General features: G+C 47.8%; 1 protein-coding gene across 1 annotated transcript in view; it reads left to right on the top strand.

The window, feature by feature from the left end:
* The first annotated feature begins 780 nt into the window (after window positions 1-780).
* SNX24 (sorting nexin 24) overlaps window positions 781-14,304 on the top strand; it is a 154,244-nt gene continuing 140,720 nt past the window's right edge. Inside the window, exon 1 of the mRNA XM_075931941.1 lies at window positions 781-976. Coding sequence (XP_075788056.1) covers window positions 917-976 — 60 coding nt within the window. The 5' untranslated portion in view covers window positions 781-916. The remainder of the gene's footprint in view (window positions 977-14,304) is intronic.

Raw genomic sequence — 14,304 nt, 5'->3', positions numbered from 1 at the left:
ATAAAGCATCATAGAGAACACCGATTTGGCATTTGATGGTATGCTACAGGCTGCTGTTGTTTGGACTTCTTTCCTATTAGTAAAGCAGGTGCATAAAACCAATAATATTTACAGATTGATCTGTTTATTCCTCTACACCAGGGGTGGGTAAATACTGGCTGCGGGCTGGATCCTGTCTGCCAAGGTTAGCCCTGATGGTGGGACCCCCACACCATTGTATTTACCTGTGCTTCCACTGAGGGGATCACAGCCTCTGTTGGCGGATTCCGCTGTTCCTGGCCAGTGGGAGCTGTGATGGCCTGTACTTGCAGAGGTGCAGGTACATCTAGCGCAGTGCCCCACCAGGGTCTAACCCTGGGTGAACCGCGGTTGTTTTGTTGCCCACCTCTGCTCTACACCAGCAACCACAACCAGTTGCCATGGAAATTATGGTACCCAGATTTGGTTTGACTGCGAACAGCTGAAGCAGGTGACCCGCAGGAGTGCAAATCCGAGCCTTGAATGGCAGCAGTTGCCAGAAAATGCGTGTGCAGGGTCCAGTAACCGCGCTGCCCCCAGGCTGGCTTACAAAGGCGAGGACGCGGAGGCGCTCTGAGCAGACGGAGAAGGAACAAGGCTGCGACTAAATGGGGGCAGCCCCGCCACGTCCCTGCTGCTCACGGGGAAGGAGCGAAGGGGAGTCGCAGGCGGCAGGACACGCGCACGGAGGCGGGCCGGGCACTGGGGCGCAGTGTAGCGCGCGCGGCGGAGCTGCTCCGCATCCCCTCCCCCCGCCGCGTCCTGGCGTCATGTGGGCTCGCGGCGCGTCACGTGACCCGCTCCCAGCTGGCTCCGATCCGGGGGAGCTGCCGCTGCTGCCGCCCTGGAGCGCTGCGGCGCGCGACTCCCCCCGCCGGCCCGGCCCCCGGCGCGCGCCATGGAGCTTTACATCCCGTCCTTCCGCTACGAGGAGAGCGACCTGGAGCGAGGCTACACGGTGAGGGGCGGGCGCGGGCTCTGCAGCGTGGTGGGGCGGGCTGCGTGCGGCTGGTGCCCAGCGCCGTCACCCCATGGCCGGCGTCCCGTGCCCAGTGGTGGCGGGGCTCTGCCTGCCCGGGAGGGACCCTGGAGGAGATGCAACCAGGCAGCCGGCTGGCATCGCCTGGAGCAGAGCCAGTGCGTGGCTGGCACCCGCTGGGAGGCCCCTGGCCAGGCAGTCGTAGCTGGCTTTTCCATATGCTAGCTCCCTTCATGCACACGTAGGGCCGCCCCCCTGGAGCGAGGCAGGGCACAGTGCCCTGGTGCTATTCGACATTCACGGGTGGTTGGCTGCTCAGGTCAGTCGTAGTCTTCATTGGAGAACTGCCGCCTAAGAGGAGAACTGCCTGGAGAGCTGCCTGCCTTCACTTCGCACCCTACCAGCAATGCAGTCTGCTCAGTTTTATTATCGCTGTTCCATATTCATTACTTGTATTAAAGTAGCACTAGTTGGGAGCCAGGACCCATCTGTGTGCTATGTGTTGTACAAAACAAAAAGATGGTCACTATCCTAAATAGCCTGCAGTCTAAGTGCAAGATAAGTGACTCCTGATGGATCTGGACAAATTGGGGAATACAAGGAAACAATGCAGCAGTATTGAACAACATGATAGGCTGTGGTCCGTCCATGGCTATCAGCTAGGATGGGTAGGTGTCCGTGTCCCTAGCCTTTGTCAGAAACTTGGAGTGGGCAACAGGGATGGATCACTTGATGATTTCCTGTTCTGTTCATTCCCTCTGGGGCATCGGACATTGGCCACTGTTGGAAGATAGGCTATTGGGACCTTTGGTCTGACCAGTATGGCTGTTCTTCGGTATGGTTTCAGCCCTAGAGTTAACTAGCCCTCTGTCCATGGCGCAATATGGCAGGACTCCATCTGACTGGCACAGACCCACAGGTTGCGACACAGCAGGATCCTATCTGGCCAGAGCTACCCCACCACTCATGGAGGGCCAGGCTGGAGGAGCACTCTGCCCACTGTAGGCTATCTGGACCCTGGTTAACTCGTTAAAATATCATTGTTTAACCAGTTAACATTTTAAAGGGATTTATATCCCTACTCAGCACACCAGCAACCCAGTCACTGCCGATGAAGGCTGGCATAATAATCATCATGATTATTATGCCAATTAGTTGCAGCTCTTGTACTCCTAATGATTTATTTTCCAACGATGCCACCTCTTTTGCTATCTTTAGACTTCCATAGTCTGATACAAAATTACTGTTGATTTTCTCACTTTTGTCAGAGAATCTATATTCCATCTTCCTTGGGCCTACTAAATGTCATGTATTTTGTGTATTGGTGACACATGCTGTTGGCTTGTCTTACATTCCCACACAAGTGGTAAAATAGAGTTTCCCCGAAGCAGTGCTCTGTAACTTAAGGGTAAGCATGCTCAGCTGCAAGCCAAGACACTTTGGGTTCAAATCCTAGCAATTGTGTTAATAGTATTTCAGTGAATCTCACCACTATTATTAATGAAGGTCTCATTACAGGTGGCAAGTATATTGGCTTATTTTATAGTTAAGGTAAATAAAATATTGCACAGGGTAACGGAAAGCATAGATGGGGGGCGGAGGGGAAGTACGTCTCATCTGTTTTCAACACTGGCTTTCAGATGAAGTGAGCCAAATTACATACTTATCTAACTCATACTAACACAGTATGATTGTTTTGCCTCTCTCTTTGGCTAGACCCTATACAGACATTTGAGTCTATGAATACTTGAATGATAATTGGTATAGTACCAGATTGCAGGATAGAGGTTCATGCTTTTAGATCCAGAGATCTTAGGTTCAGTCCTTACAGATAATCCAGAAAAGAGTTTTGTTACACTTTGATATGTTGTCTCTAACCACCGGAACATACTGTGCTTTTAGAGCCAGGAATTTAACTAATGAATCCAAAGATTCATCATTCTAGTGTGAATTGACAAAAATGGTTGGGTCTAAGGATGTTGAATGGTGATTACAAATTGTATCAATTATATATGATTAGGTCTCAACAATATGATTAGTCGATAGGACTGCTCTGATGAGCTGCAGCAGGAGTAGCTCCAGGAGCCGGTTCGAGCACGGATTAAGTAGTCCCGGCTTGTACTGGCTCTGGGAGCAACCCATGCTGCAGCTCTGCATTTTAAATGTAGTAAGAGCCGCCCTGGACCAGTGCAAGCCGTGATTGCTTGGTTCTGGCTCGTGTTGAGTCCAGCGGCCCCTGATGATGGCAGCCAGAGCTGGCTGTGGGCAGGGGCTGCTCCAGCAGCAGCCTCTGTCCATGGCCAGCCCTGGCTGCCATGAACAGAGCCAGCTCCCTCAGCAGCCCCTGTCCGTGGGAGGTGAGGGGAGCCAGCTCCCTGCTGGGACCCCTGAGGACAGGTGAGGCTACTGTGAAGCAACCCCTATCTCCCCTCCACTGCCTCTGATAGAGGCAGCGGTGTGTGTGTGTGTGTGTGTGGCAGGCGGCATCCTGGAGACAGTGCTGGGGTCACCGGCTTTTAAGCTGGCTCACTCCAGCACCAGCTCCTGTTCTCCCCCACCCCCTTTGGTGCCTCTCATAGAGCAGTCCCCACTCATCCCATGTTCCTACTGTAGCACTCTTGCTACATTTCAAAGGCTGAGGCACCGTAGTATGAACTGTTGTGAGCAGGGACTTTCAGATGAACAGTGCACTTTCTACAACTTTCAGTCCCTGCTTGCGCCATTTCCCCGCTGGACCTCTGCCTTCCATGCCCCGCCACGGAGATGGTGCTGGGGGGAATGGGCTTTTAAGCCAGCTCTCTCCAGCACTCGCTCCTGTTCTCCCCCCCCCCCCCATTCTTGCTGCTCTGATGCGGGGGTGAGGGGGGGAGGAGGGAAGCAACTAGTCGAATCACTACTTGACTATCCAGTAAGCTTATGCTTATTGGATAGTTGACTAGTCGCTTACATCCCTAGCTTCGTCAGCCACTGATCAAATGTATCTCCCCATCTCTGGGCTCCTTATTGAGGGTAACAGTGCACTTTCTACAGATGAATTGGGAGAGTGTTGTGTTGTGAATTCAGCTCTGGCTAATTAGCCTTACAGTAGCTTTATATTGTTGAAATGATTTTATATTGCAAAACATTAGAAATGAATTTGGACATTTTTAGTATTTATCTTATTGTTGTAGCTAGAGATCAATCCAGATGATGCTCAATCTGCAATGACCTTGTGTTTTTCCTTTGGGGTTTGCCTTCACGATAATGATGATTAAGACTGCAGGTTTGTCATGGTGGGAAAATGTCACAGCATGATTTCCCCGTTTGCCCGTGGCTTTTTGTGTGTGTGTGTTTGTTACTCATTCTGCTGAAGAAGTCCTTGCAGCTCTTGTCCCAGGGGTCTAGGATTGCTCCACTGCAGGCTAGGGATGTAAAGGGTTAACCAGTACCCCACTAAGCATCACTCCTACTGGGTGACGCTTACTGGGAAAGCAGTTAACAGGTGGCCCAGCCAGACCCTCTGTGCCGCAGGGAGGGGCACGTCAAGTCAGCTGGGCCTCCCCCTGTGCTGTGGTCCCGGCTAGGCTGGCATGCCCACCCACCTGTGGCATAGTACGGCGGGCCTAGCCAGACTGGCGTGACCACCCACCCATAGCACGATGAAGAGTGCTTGGCCAGGCTGGTCCAGCCACCTTCCTTTGGAGAGATGTGGTGGGTTTGGTTGGAACAGCCCCTACCCATGGTGTGGTGGGCCACTCTAGCCCGGCTGGGACCACTGACTGATTTTTTTTTTCTGTGAGTCAGCAGCCCGCTAGCCAAATAAAGTTCCCCACACCTGATTTAAGGGAGAGGAGTCTGTCCAAACTTCAGCGAGTGGTGATGTGACCTGGTGCATGGAGTAGAGATGTTAGATATGTAACTGCATGAAAACTTAGCAGTTACACGACTATTCAGTAGGCCCCAGGGGTGGGGCTGGCTGTCAATGTGCACCCAGCCCCACTCCCAGAGAGCCCCCTTCAACCTCATGATGCTGCCTCTGTATCAGCTCCCTATGCAGGCCTGTTGCTTTCCCTGCCAGGGGTGGCAGCAGCCCCTGTCCATGGGGGTCCAGAGCAGACTCTGTCCACAGAGGGCTCAAACCCCCCACAGACAAGGGTTGCTGCCATGTACCAGCCTCTGTCCATGGTGAGCCTGGGCTACTATGGACAGACACTGCTTTGTGGCAGCCTTCCCCTGCCCTCCCTCCCCCCCATGCTATTGCCTCAGTAGGAGGCAGGTGGATCTGAGGAGCCTGCTAGAAAGCTGGCTCCCTGTGCATATTGGCTCCAGCCTGCAGAGGCAGCAGCAGGCGGGGCAGGCAGATTTGGTGCTCATGGGGCATCTGCTTAAAGCCAGCCCCTCACGGGCACTGGCTTCCACAGAGGCAGCGGTGGGGGAGGGGGGCAGGAGAGTGTATGTTGTTGACAAGATTAAGTAATAAGCCCAGTCCTATCAATTAATCGTGTAGTTGACTGCACATTGACATCCCTAGCATGGAGCGTCAGTGACACTGACATGGCTCACCTGCCCCTCTGTCATTTCAGGAGGATGGGGGAATCAAATCTGAGTGGTGCTGCGATCCTGTGTGCCAGGTTACAATGTCTAAAGTGGGATACTGGGCCTGACTCAGTCCAGACCCACGGCATGGGAGCTGCAGGCACCACTTCAGCCAGGAAAAAGTGCAAGATGGGTTCTCTTCCAAGTCCCTCCTCACCAGTTTGCTGTGCTTGGGGCAGAGGGTGCTGCTGATGGTAGTTAGTGCCCCCTCAGTGAGGTGAGGAGACAAAATTTTCTGTCAAAAACCACAAAGCTGTCATAGTAATTTAGTACTCCATGACTGTTATGTGATTTTTATTTATTTTTTTTCTCACAAATCTGGAGCCCTCATGATGTTTTATTTTTAGTATATTGTGTCTTGGCTAATGGGATGTGTTCCTTCATCCAATGACATGAGATGGATTTTATATGATTTGTTTGAAGACTGTCAGAAATTATTAAAATAAACTTGTATTTCCAGAAAACAAACTTCAATCTTGAAAGTACAAAATTGGCATGAAGGCACAGGTTGCCCAAGGACATAGGAAGTTTATTACCATTTTGCTTGTCAGTCATTAATAGGAATCCAGCCCAATGCAATGAGCATTAAAAGTTTTCCCCGTCTAATGGATGCTTGGTGGCTCCTTTTTATCTTTTTTTCAGCTCCAAACATCCCCAGACTTTGGACTAACTGATGGATTTATTAGAGAAGCCAGTAACTTCATGGCCATGGAAACTAAAGCCATTTTTGTTATATATCAACTGTTTACATAGTTACAACTATGCAAACTCGCTTATTACATAACTTGTGTAAATGCCACACATGGAGCTAACTAACACTTAGAAGCTATGCTTCTTTTTTACTTGGTTTCTTCAGTGTTCTTCCATTCATCTGAAAACAGATGGATGTGGGGAGAAATATTAATTATTTTGGCCTATAAGTTCATGTTTGATGGCTTCTGCAGCCCTACAAATACTCCTATACTGGGAGGAAGACTCCCTTCTTTTTAGATTAGTTTTAACACAGTTCATTTTGGACAGTGAACATTCTTAAAGAATATATACTTTGTTTTCATAGTGAGTTTCACTTTTTGGCTCTAAGTGCTTCACATAATGCAAGAACTGTTAATTGTCATAACTGTGTAATAAACTTCCTCAGTTCTGCAGATGCATCATGTTAAAAAGTTATGCTTTTTATAGAACAAGAATGATGCAATATTTCAGTTATCTTTTTGCAGGAAAGCTTTTTTTTGTTTTAAGAGTAAGCAGCAGGAAACACTAAAAAATGTTTATGGACTAGATCAGAAATTTTTAGTAAAGTTAAGGAGATCTGAGAGACCAGTTTAGCAAAAAGTACTAGACTGTTACAGTTTCAAAAGAAAACAAAACCGAACTCCAGAACCACAAATGTTTCAAAGCCAGTAAATTATAACTTGATATTTTAAGGTCTCCGACTCAAATTCTTTCTGACAACAAAGTTGTTTCTGATGTCATCATTCTTTGTTACACTTTGGGTAGTGGCTCCCAGCCCCAGGGAGCAATCATTCAGAGACAGGCATGAACTGCCTTATTGACCTCAATGTGCTGATAACTTCAGGACCTACTGTTCTAGCAGCGTGTGGTTCTGCCAAAACCGTTCCAAAGGAGATCTCCACATATAGCAGGAGGAGAAGAGCGCAACAGGCCTTGTACATCCACCCAATCAGACACACTTTGCCTACTGGTGTAAGTACTGGCCTATCCCATGGGAAAATTCTCCGTGGGAAATAGAAAATCCCAATTCTCTCCCTCATCCTTCCAAGGACAGAGTACCCCTATGCTGTACATAGGAGGCAGAGGAGAATTTAACCAAAATATAGTTGTAGGATATATAATGGGCCTAGAGATCTGAGTTGCCTTGGTTTGGCCCAAGTTTTTTAGAGCTCACTTGAAAATCAGATTTGGTTTCAAGTAACAATGATATAAGAATACTAAAGAATTTGCATACACTTTTATTAATTTAGAAGCATTTTTAGAAGACGAAAATACACTGGAGGCGGCAGGGGAGGCAGAGTCACAGAGTCCCGGATCTGGCATAAGCCAGGACTGCTCAGTCCTAGCTTGCACCGACCCCGAGAGTGACGCCTGCTGCCGCTCTGCCATTACAATATTGTAGGAGCTGAGCTGCCTGTGCACCTGGCTCCTACTACACTTAAACTGCAGAACCACAGCTGGGAAGCTCTTGGACCTGGCGTGAACTGGACAGAATGCCTCCTTATCGACTAATCATGAAGTTGATACGAATTGTATTGACTATACGATTAGCCAGTTACCCACTTCTTAATATCCTTAGTCCAAAAGCTTCAGAGAGGTAGCCAAGTTAGTCTGTTACTGGAAAAACTTAAAAAACAATGAATAGTCTAGCGGCACCTTAAAGACTAACTAAACATGTTGATGGTGGTATGAGCTTTCGTGTGTCCACGAAAACTCATGATACCATTCTTAGTCCAGAGACTGGAATAGATCCACAGGTGAGTGACACAGTTGATTAAAGAGATGAAATGCAACCCATAGGAGCAAAGGCTGAAGGAACTAGTATGCTGAGCTTGGAAAAAAGATTAGGAAAGCATGATAGTGTTCTTCAAATACTTGAGACTGCCAAAAAAGATGGAGAAAAGTTGTTTTTTCTTGCTACAAAGGGGCAGCCTCTGTCCATGTGGAATCCAAGTACACTGGAGGCAGGGGCTGCTCCTGTGTCCAAAGCAGCCTTTGTCCATGGGGATCCCAGGCCCACCACAGGCAGGGGCTGTTCCACTAGGGACTGGGAACTGGGAGCCAGCAGCAGCCCAAGCCTCAGCCTGGGATCCAGCATTAGTCAGTTAACAGGTTAATCAGTTAAATGGTTAACTGATTAACCAGGATTGCACATCCCTACCAGATAGGCATCTACGTCGGATGGTTCGGCACAACAAATTCTGCATATTGTGTTCTTGCATTATACATCCCAGGCTGTGAAAAAAATATGGAAAGTATCTGTGTTCCTCATTTAATACTAGGCAACAATTAAACTTCATTGTCAGTTTGAATTGATGACTGCAGCTTCCAAACTATTGAACCTTTGTTAATAAATGCAACAGTTGTTCATAATTTGGCAGTGAATGACCTTTAAATGTAGATGTTTACTGGGGATATCCTTAGGGAACAATTTAACTTCAAAATGACACCCATGAGTACTTGTTATCATTTAAATATGCTTCCTTTGTCAATAACAGAATAACAAATACTAGTTAGATTTCTAATGTTGATTCAGATACTGTGAAACCAGCTGAATAAATTACTGCACATTTGATTTATATTGACCAAAAATTTTTACACTGGTATGTTGCAGGTCAAGATGACATCCATTTAAATACCTTATAGAGCAGTAAGGTCATGCTAGATTGACATGTTTGCTTACAGTGTTTTTTAATTAACTTTTAAAAACACTATTCCCCAAATTCTTTTAAGTAACAGATTTTGTGGAAATAAGACCAACAGAAAAATATAATGCCTTCAGATACTGTGGTGGTTTTAAAAGATGCTTGTATCTTTTATATTGCCTATAAAATTATTGATGAGTTAATTATGGCTGAGATTTACTGTAACATTTTTGGAAGTGTGGGTACAATGTATAGTATGCTGTAGATTGTATCAGAGGGGTAGCCGGGTTAGTCTGAATCTGCAAAAGCAACGAGGAGTCCTGTGGCACCTTATAGACTGACAGATTTACTGGCGCATAAGCTTTCGTGGGCAAAGACCCACTTCGTCTCATGCATGTAGTGGAAATTCCAGAGACAGGCATAAGAAAAGAGTTCCAATCAAGAGTAAGGCTAGAGATAAGGCGGTCAATTCAGTCGGGGAGAATGAGGCCCACTTCTAGCAGCTGATGTGGAGGTGTGAACACTAAGAGAGGAGAAACTGCTTTTGCAGTTGGCTAGCCATTCACAGTCTTTGGTCAATCCAAAGATGATGATGTCAAATTTGCAGATGAACTATAGCTCAGCAATTCCACAGAGACCATCAACCCTCACCATGACTTGCAGTAGTGGAATTCTTCTATGGATTTGACACAGTTAGCCTTGGCTTGAACAAAGACATTAACTAGTTGGTGCATTACAAACCTGTTTCTCTTGTCTTTAAGCTCTGCATTTCTACTTCAAAAGCTGTGTGTGATACACATCCCAGTCCACTGGGTCATGCTTTCCTCATCAAGTGGAATGCCCCTCTCCTGAATGCCTTCTTCCCTCCCCCCTCCCCCGTGTTCCTCCACCACAATAAAGCAAAACAGATTCAAATGGATCCTAATAGCCCCCATATGGATGCAACAAACATGGTATTCTTATCTTTGCCATATGTGACAGCCTGTCCACCACTTCCTAAAGGGTCTTCAACTTCTATCCAGAAGTTAGTAACTCTATCCCACCATGGGACCTCAACTTAGTCCACACCCTCACCAGGCCCCGTTTCAAGCCCATGGCAGTGATCTTGCTCCTGCACCTCTCTATGAAGTTTGCATTTTTAGTGGCCGTTACATCTGTTAGGAAAGCAGGGGAACTAGCAGCTTTCATGGCAGACCCACCTTACACAGTCATCCTTTTCAGTAACAAAGTATTTCTCAGACCACAGCCTAAGATTTTTTTCTCAGGTTGTCTCATCCTTTTATTTTAACAGACATATAAACTTACCAATGTTTTTTCCTAAATCACATATGGACAGATGACAGTCTTGAATATGCTTCTTAAATATCCACAGGGTTATAGCATTTTACATCCATAGAACAAAAACTTTTTGCAAATCTCCAAAACTCCTCATTTCCATCACCCCAACAATCAAAAGGCAATGCCATGTTTATCCAAGTAGATAGCAGACTGTATCAAACTTTGTTATTCCCAGCATGAACTACAGCCTCCTCTGTACACATTCTACCAGGAGCCTATCAGCCTCCATAGCATTCCTGAACAACATACCCATGGCAGAAATTTGTAGCACTGCAACCTGAGACTCACCATGCATATTTACACAGCACTATGTAATGCAAAAACACACATCTTCTGATACTCTGTTTAGTCACATGGTACTGTTGTTAGCTACAACTTCAATTTCACAGCCCTTTCCTTCCTTCAGAGGTCGCTGTTCTGAAGTTATCTAAAGTGGTACGCCCCCAGGCACCCCTTAAAGAAGAGGAAGTTGCTCACTTTGTACTTTAACGGAGAGTCTTTGAGATTTGTGTCACTGTGGGTACTCTACTATACTCTCTCCTCCCCTTTGCATAGTTGAGTAAATGATTATCCGATAATCCCAGTTTTACCAGTTAATCCTTTTGACTTCATGCACTTCCCCTCCCCTTTGCTACCTCTGTATTAGAGGTAACAAGGGGGCGAGGGAAGTGGGAACCAGTATCCATGGGGAGCTGGCTTTAAGCAGGCTTCACCATGAGCACTGGATCCATTTGCCACCCCACCTGTGCTTCAGCCTCTGATAGAGAGGGTATGTCTACACTACAATGTTAGTTCGCACTAACGGACGTTAGTTCGAACTAACATTCATAGCCGCTACACTAGCGCTCCGCTAGTTCGAATTTGAATCGAACTAGCGGAGCGCTTAGTTCGAACTAGGAAAACCTCATTTTACGAGGATTAAGCCTAGTTCGAACTTACTAGTTCGAATTAAGGGGTCTGTAGCCCCTTAATTCGAACTAGTGGGAGGCTAGCCCTCCCCAGGTTTCCCTGGTGGCCACTCTGGCCAACACCAGGGAAACTCTATGCTCCCCTCACGGCCCCGGACCCCTTAAAGGGGCACGGGCTGGCTACGGTGCCCGTGCCAGGTGCAAGCCTGCCAGCACCCAGCCAGCAGACCCTGCACCTGGCGCGGCACAGAGCCACCCACCCGATGTTCCCCAGCCCACCCCCTCTTCCCGGGACCAGGCTGGCGGCTCCCGGGAGCTTGCCCTGGACCACAAGAGGCGGGCACCTTCCTGGGCTAGTGCGGACATCGTGGACCTCGTCCACGATCTCCGCACTAGGCACAGGAAAGTGGCCGGCTAGGGCAGGAGAGCTGCCAGCCTGGCCACCCAGGAGCAGGTGTGCATGAAAATCAAGGGGGTCCACTGAGACCCCCGACCCTGAGCCCTGAGCTTACAATGGCCGTCCTGGGTCAGACCAAAGGTTCATCTAGCCCAGTAGCCTGTCTGCCGACAGTGGCCAACCCTAGGGACCCTGGAGGGGATGGACCGAAGACAGTGACCAAGCCATTTGTCTCGTGCCATCCCTCTCCAGCCTTCCACAAACTTTGGGCAGGGACACCACTCCTACCCCCTGGCTAAGACTACTCCATGGACCCAACCTCCATGACTTGATCTCACTTCCCTTTAAACTCTGTTCTAGTTCCAGCCTTCACAGCTTCCTGCAGCAAGGAGTTCCACAGGTTAACTATTTGCTTTGTCAAGAAGAACAACTTTCTCTTACTAGTTTCAAGCCTGCTACCCATTCCTTTCCTTTGGTGTCCTCTAGTCCTTCTTTATGGGAACTCAGGAAGAACTTTTCTCAATGCACCCTCTCCACCCAACCCCTGCTTTTAGAGACCTCTATCCTGTCCCAGCTCCATCTCCTCTTTTCTAAGCTGAACAGTCCCAGTCTCTGTAGCCTCTCTTCATCTTGGACCTGTTCCCAACCCCTGATCATGTTAGTTGCCCTCCCCTCTCCCAGCCTTTCTCTTCCCCTCTCCCACCTCCTTTTCCCAGTCTCCCCCAGTTTTGTTCAATAAAGACAGAGTCAATGTTGGAAGAAACGTTATCTTTATTTTGTACATCAATAAGAAGGGGGGCTAGGGAAGGGTAAGTGGAAGGAGGTGAGGGAGGAATGGGGTACGAGCCCCCGATGGGGAGGACTGGGCTGGCTCTGCAGACTTCTGGGGGTGGAAGCTCTCCTGCAGCCCCCCGATTGCCCCCTCTCCCCAGATGGCAGCCTGCGACAAGTGCAGCCGGGCTGATGGCCGAGTGGTGTGATGTGCCCAGTGTGGGTACTCCGGGCAATCCAAGCCAGGACTGCTTTGCAAGCGGGGCACCCCTTAGAACTGTCTGTCCGGGGTGGGGGTCGGGTCCCTTTAAGCGCAGCCCTCAGCTAGCCTGAGACAGCATCTCCACGCTCTTAAGTCCTCCTCTGATGCCCTGCCGGCACTGCTTCCGGCCATCCTTAAGCCCTGTTCAGGGTCCACTCAATGTGGACTTGCTAGTTCGAATTAGCAAAACGCTAATTCGAACTAGTTTTTAGTTCTAGACGCGTTAGTTCGAATTAGCGCTGTAGTGTAGACGTACCCAGAGGTAGCAGTGCAGAGAGTGAGGGGGAAGGCTGGAGCCTGTTCCCCATGTGTACCGCTCCCACAGACCTGCGTGCCCCCCTACTTGCTGCTTCCTACAAAAGCAGAGGTGGAGGCAGGCAGGAGCCGGCACTGGAGGGAGCTAGCTTAAAAGCCAGTTCTCCCCCCACCCCCCATGACCAGCTCCATGGTGCTATGGTAGGGCTGGTCTCTCTGCAGTCAGTCAGACTGGAGGGAAGCAGCCTCTGTCTGCAAGAAGCTCACCCCACCCCACCCCAGGCAGGGGCTGCTGCCTCTGTATCAGAGGCAGCAGCGCAGGGTGGCAATCAGCCAGTCTGCAAGGGGAGCTGGTAGAGAGGTAGCTGTGCAGAATGGCAGGGAGCTCCCCAGTCACCTGAGGACTATTGAATAGTCCTGTAACCAATACAATTTTATGTAAAATTTTATTTTATAAAATTTCACGATATCTAACATCACTAAAATGGAGCACCCATGGGGGGAGGGGGTGAAGGGGTGGACACATCTTGAAGAACTTCAGTTACTGCACAAGGTAAGTAACATCCTTTGATTTCTGTGGGAGTGTTTATACAAATTAGTTTATGTAAAAGTAGTGTTCTAAGACTTTTATATTAAGCCTTTGGGCTGTGGAAACAAGATATGCTATAACCCTTATCCACCTGAGGCTGACTTGCATGTTTATGAAATTAATAGGTTGGTAGGGGAGAAGTCCCAGCACTTATCTTCTGAGAGCTCCCTAAACGAGGCGTAGTGTTACAAGTTATAGTGAATCGGTGATAAAGCAGTTGCTTGCTCCAATTCCACTGGATTTTCAAAGAAATGACAGAAGTATGGAGTCCATCTTGAACAGCAATTTGACATTTTTTCTCATAGTCACAGCTGCAAAGACAGCATCTAAATGTCATAGGGTACAGTTTTTTCATCTGGCAGTCACAGCAGCACTGTAGATGCATGATATTTTTGCATGGGAAGAGGAAGAAGATAAACAGGATTTGACACATCAATGTCAAAGGTAATGTAACCCCAGAAAATTTACTTATGAGACCCAATTGTTTAATTTCAGGGGATAATATAAATATGACAGACTGAGACAGTTTATACCAAAGATGACTATAATTGAAAGAGGTTACAGAAAATATGCGTGTACTTATATAAAAATATTTTCTCTCTTCCCTCCTCTCCTTTTTTTACTTTGGGTATTTGGCAACAGTTTAGGTATAGCTAGTTAAAGGGTTTCTACTGCATAGTCAGTTTTCCATAATGTTTGTTCATAGATTTTAAGGCCATAAGGGATCAGCTAGTCTGTTAAAGGTAGAATAGATGACATTTTAATTTGGGCAAGGAATCTTAAAGAATACCATGGAAAATTAACAAAAGACCCTGTCTCTGCATATGGGAAAAGG

This window comes from Pelodiscus sinensis, chromosome 6 (assembly GCF_049634645.1).
Source record: "Pelodiscus sinensis isolate JC-2024 chromosome 6, ASM4963464v1, whole genome shotgun sequence".
In the NCBI taxonomy this organism is placed as follows: Eukaryota; Metazoa; Chordata; order Testudines; family Trionychidae; genus Pelodiscus; species Pelodiscus sinensis.
The sequence above is the reverse complement of the archived record's forward strand: the minus strand, read 5'-3'. Positions and strand labels throughout refer to the sequence as shown.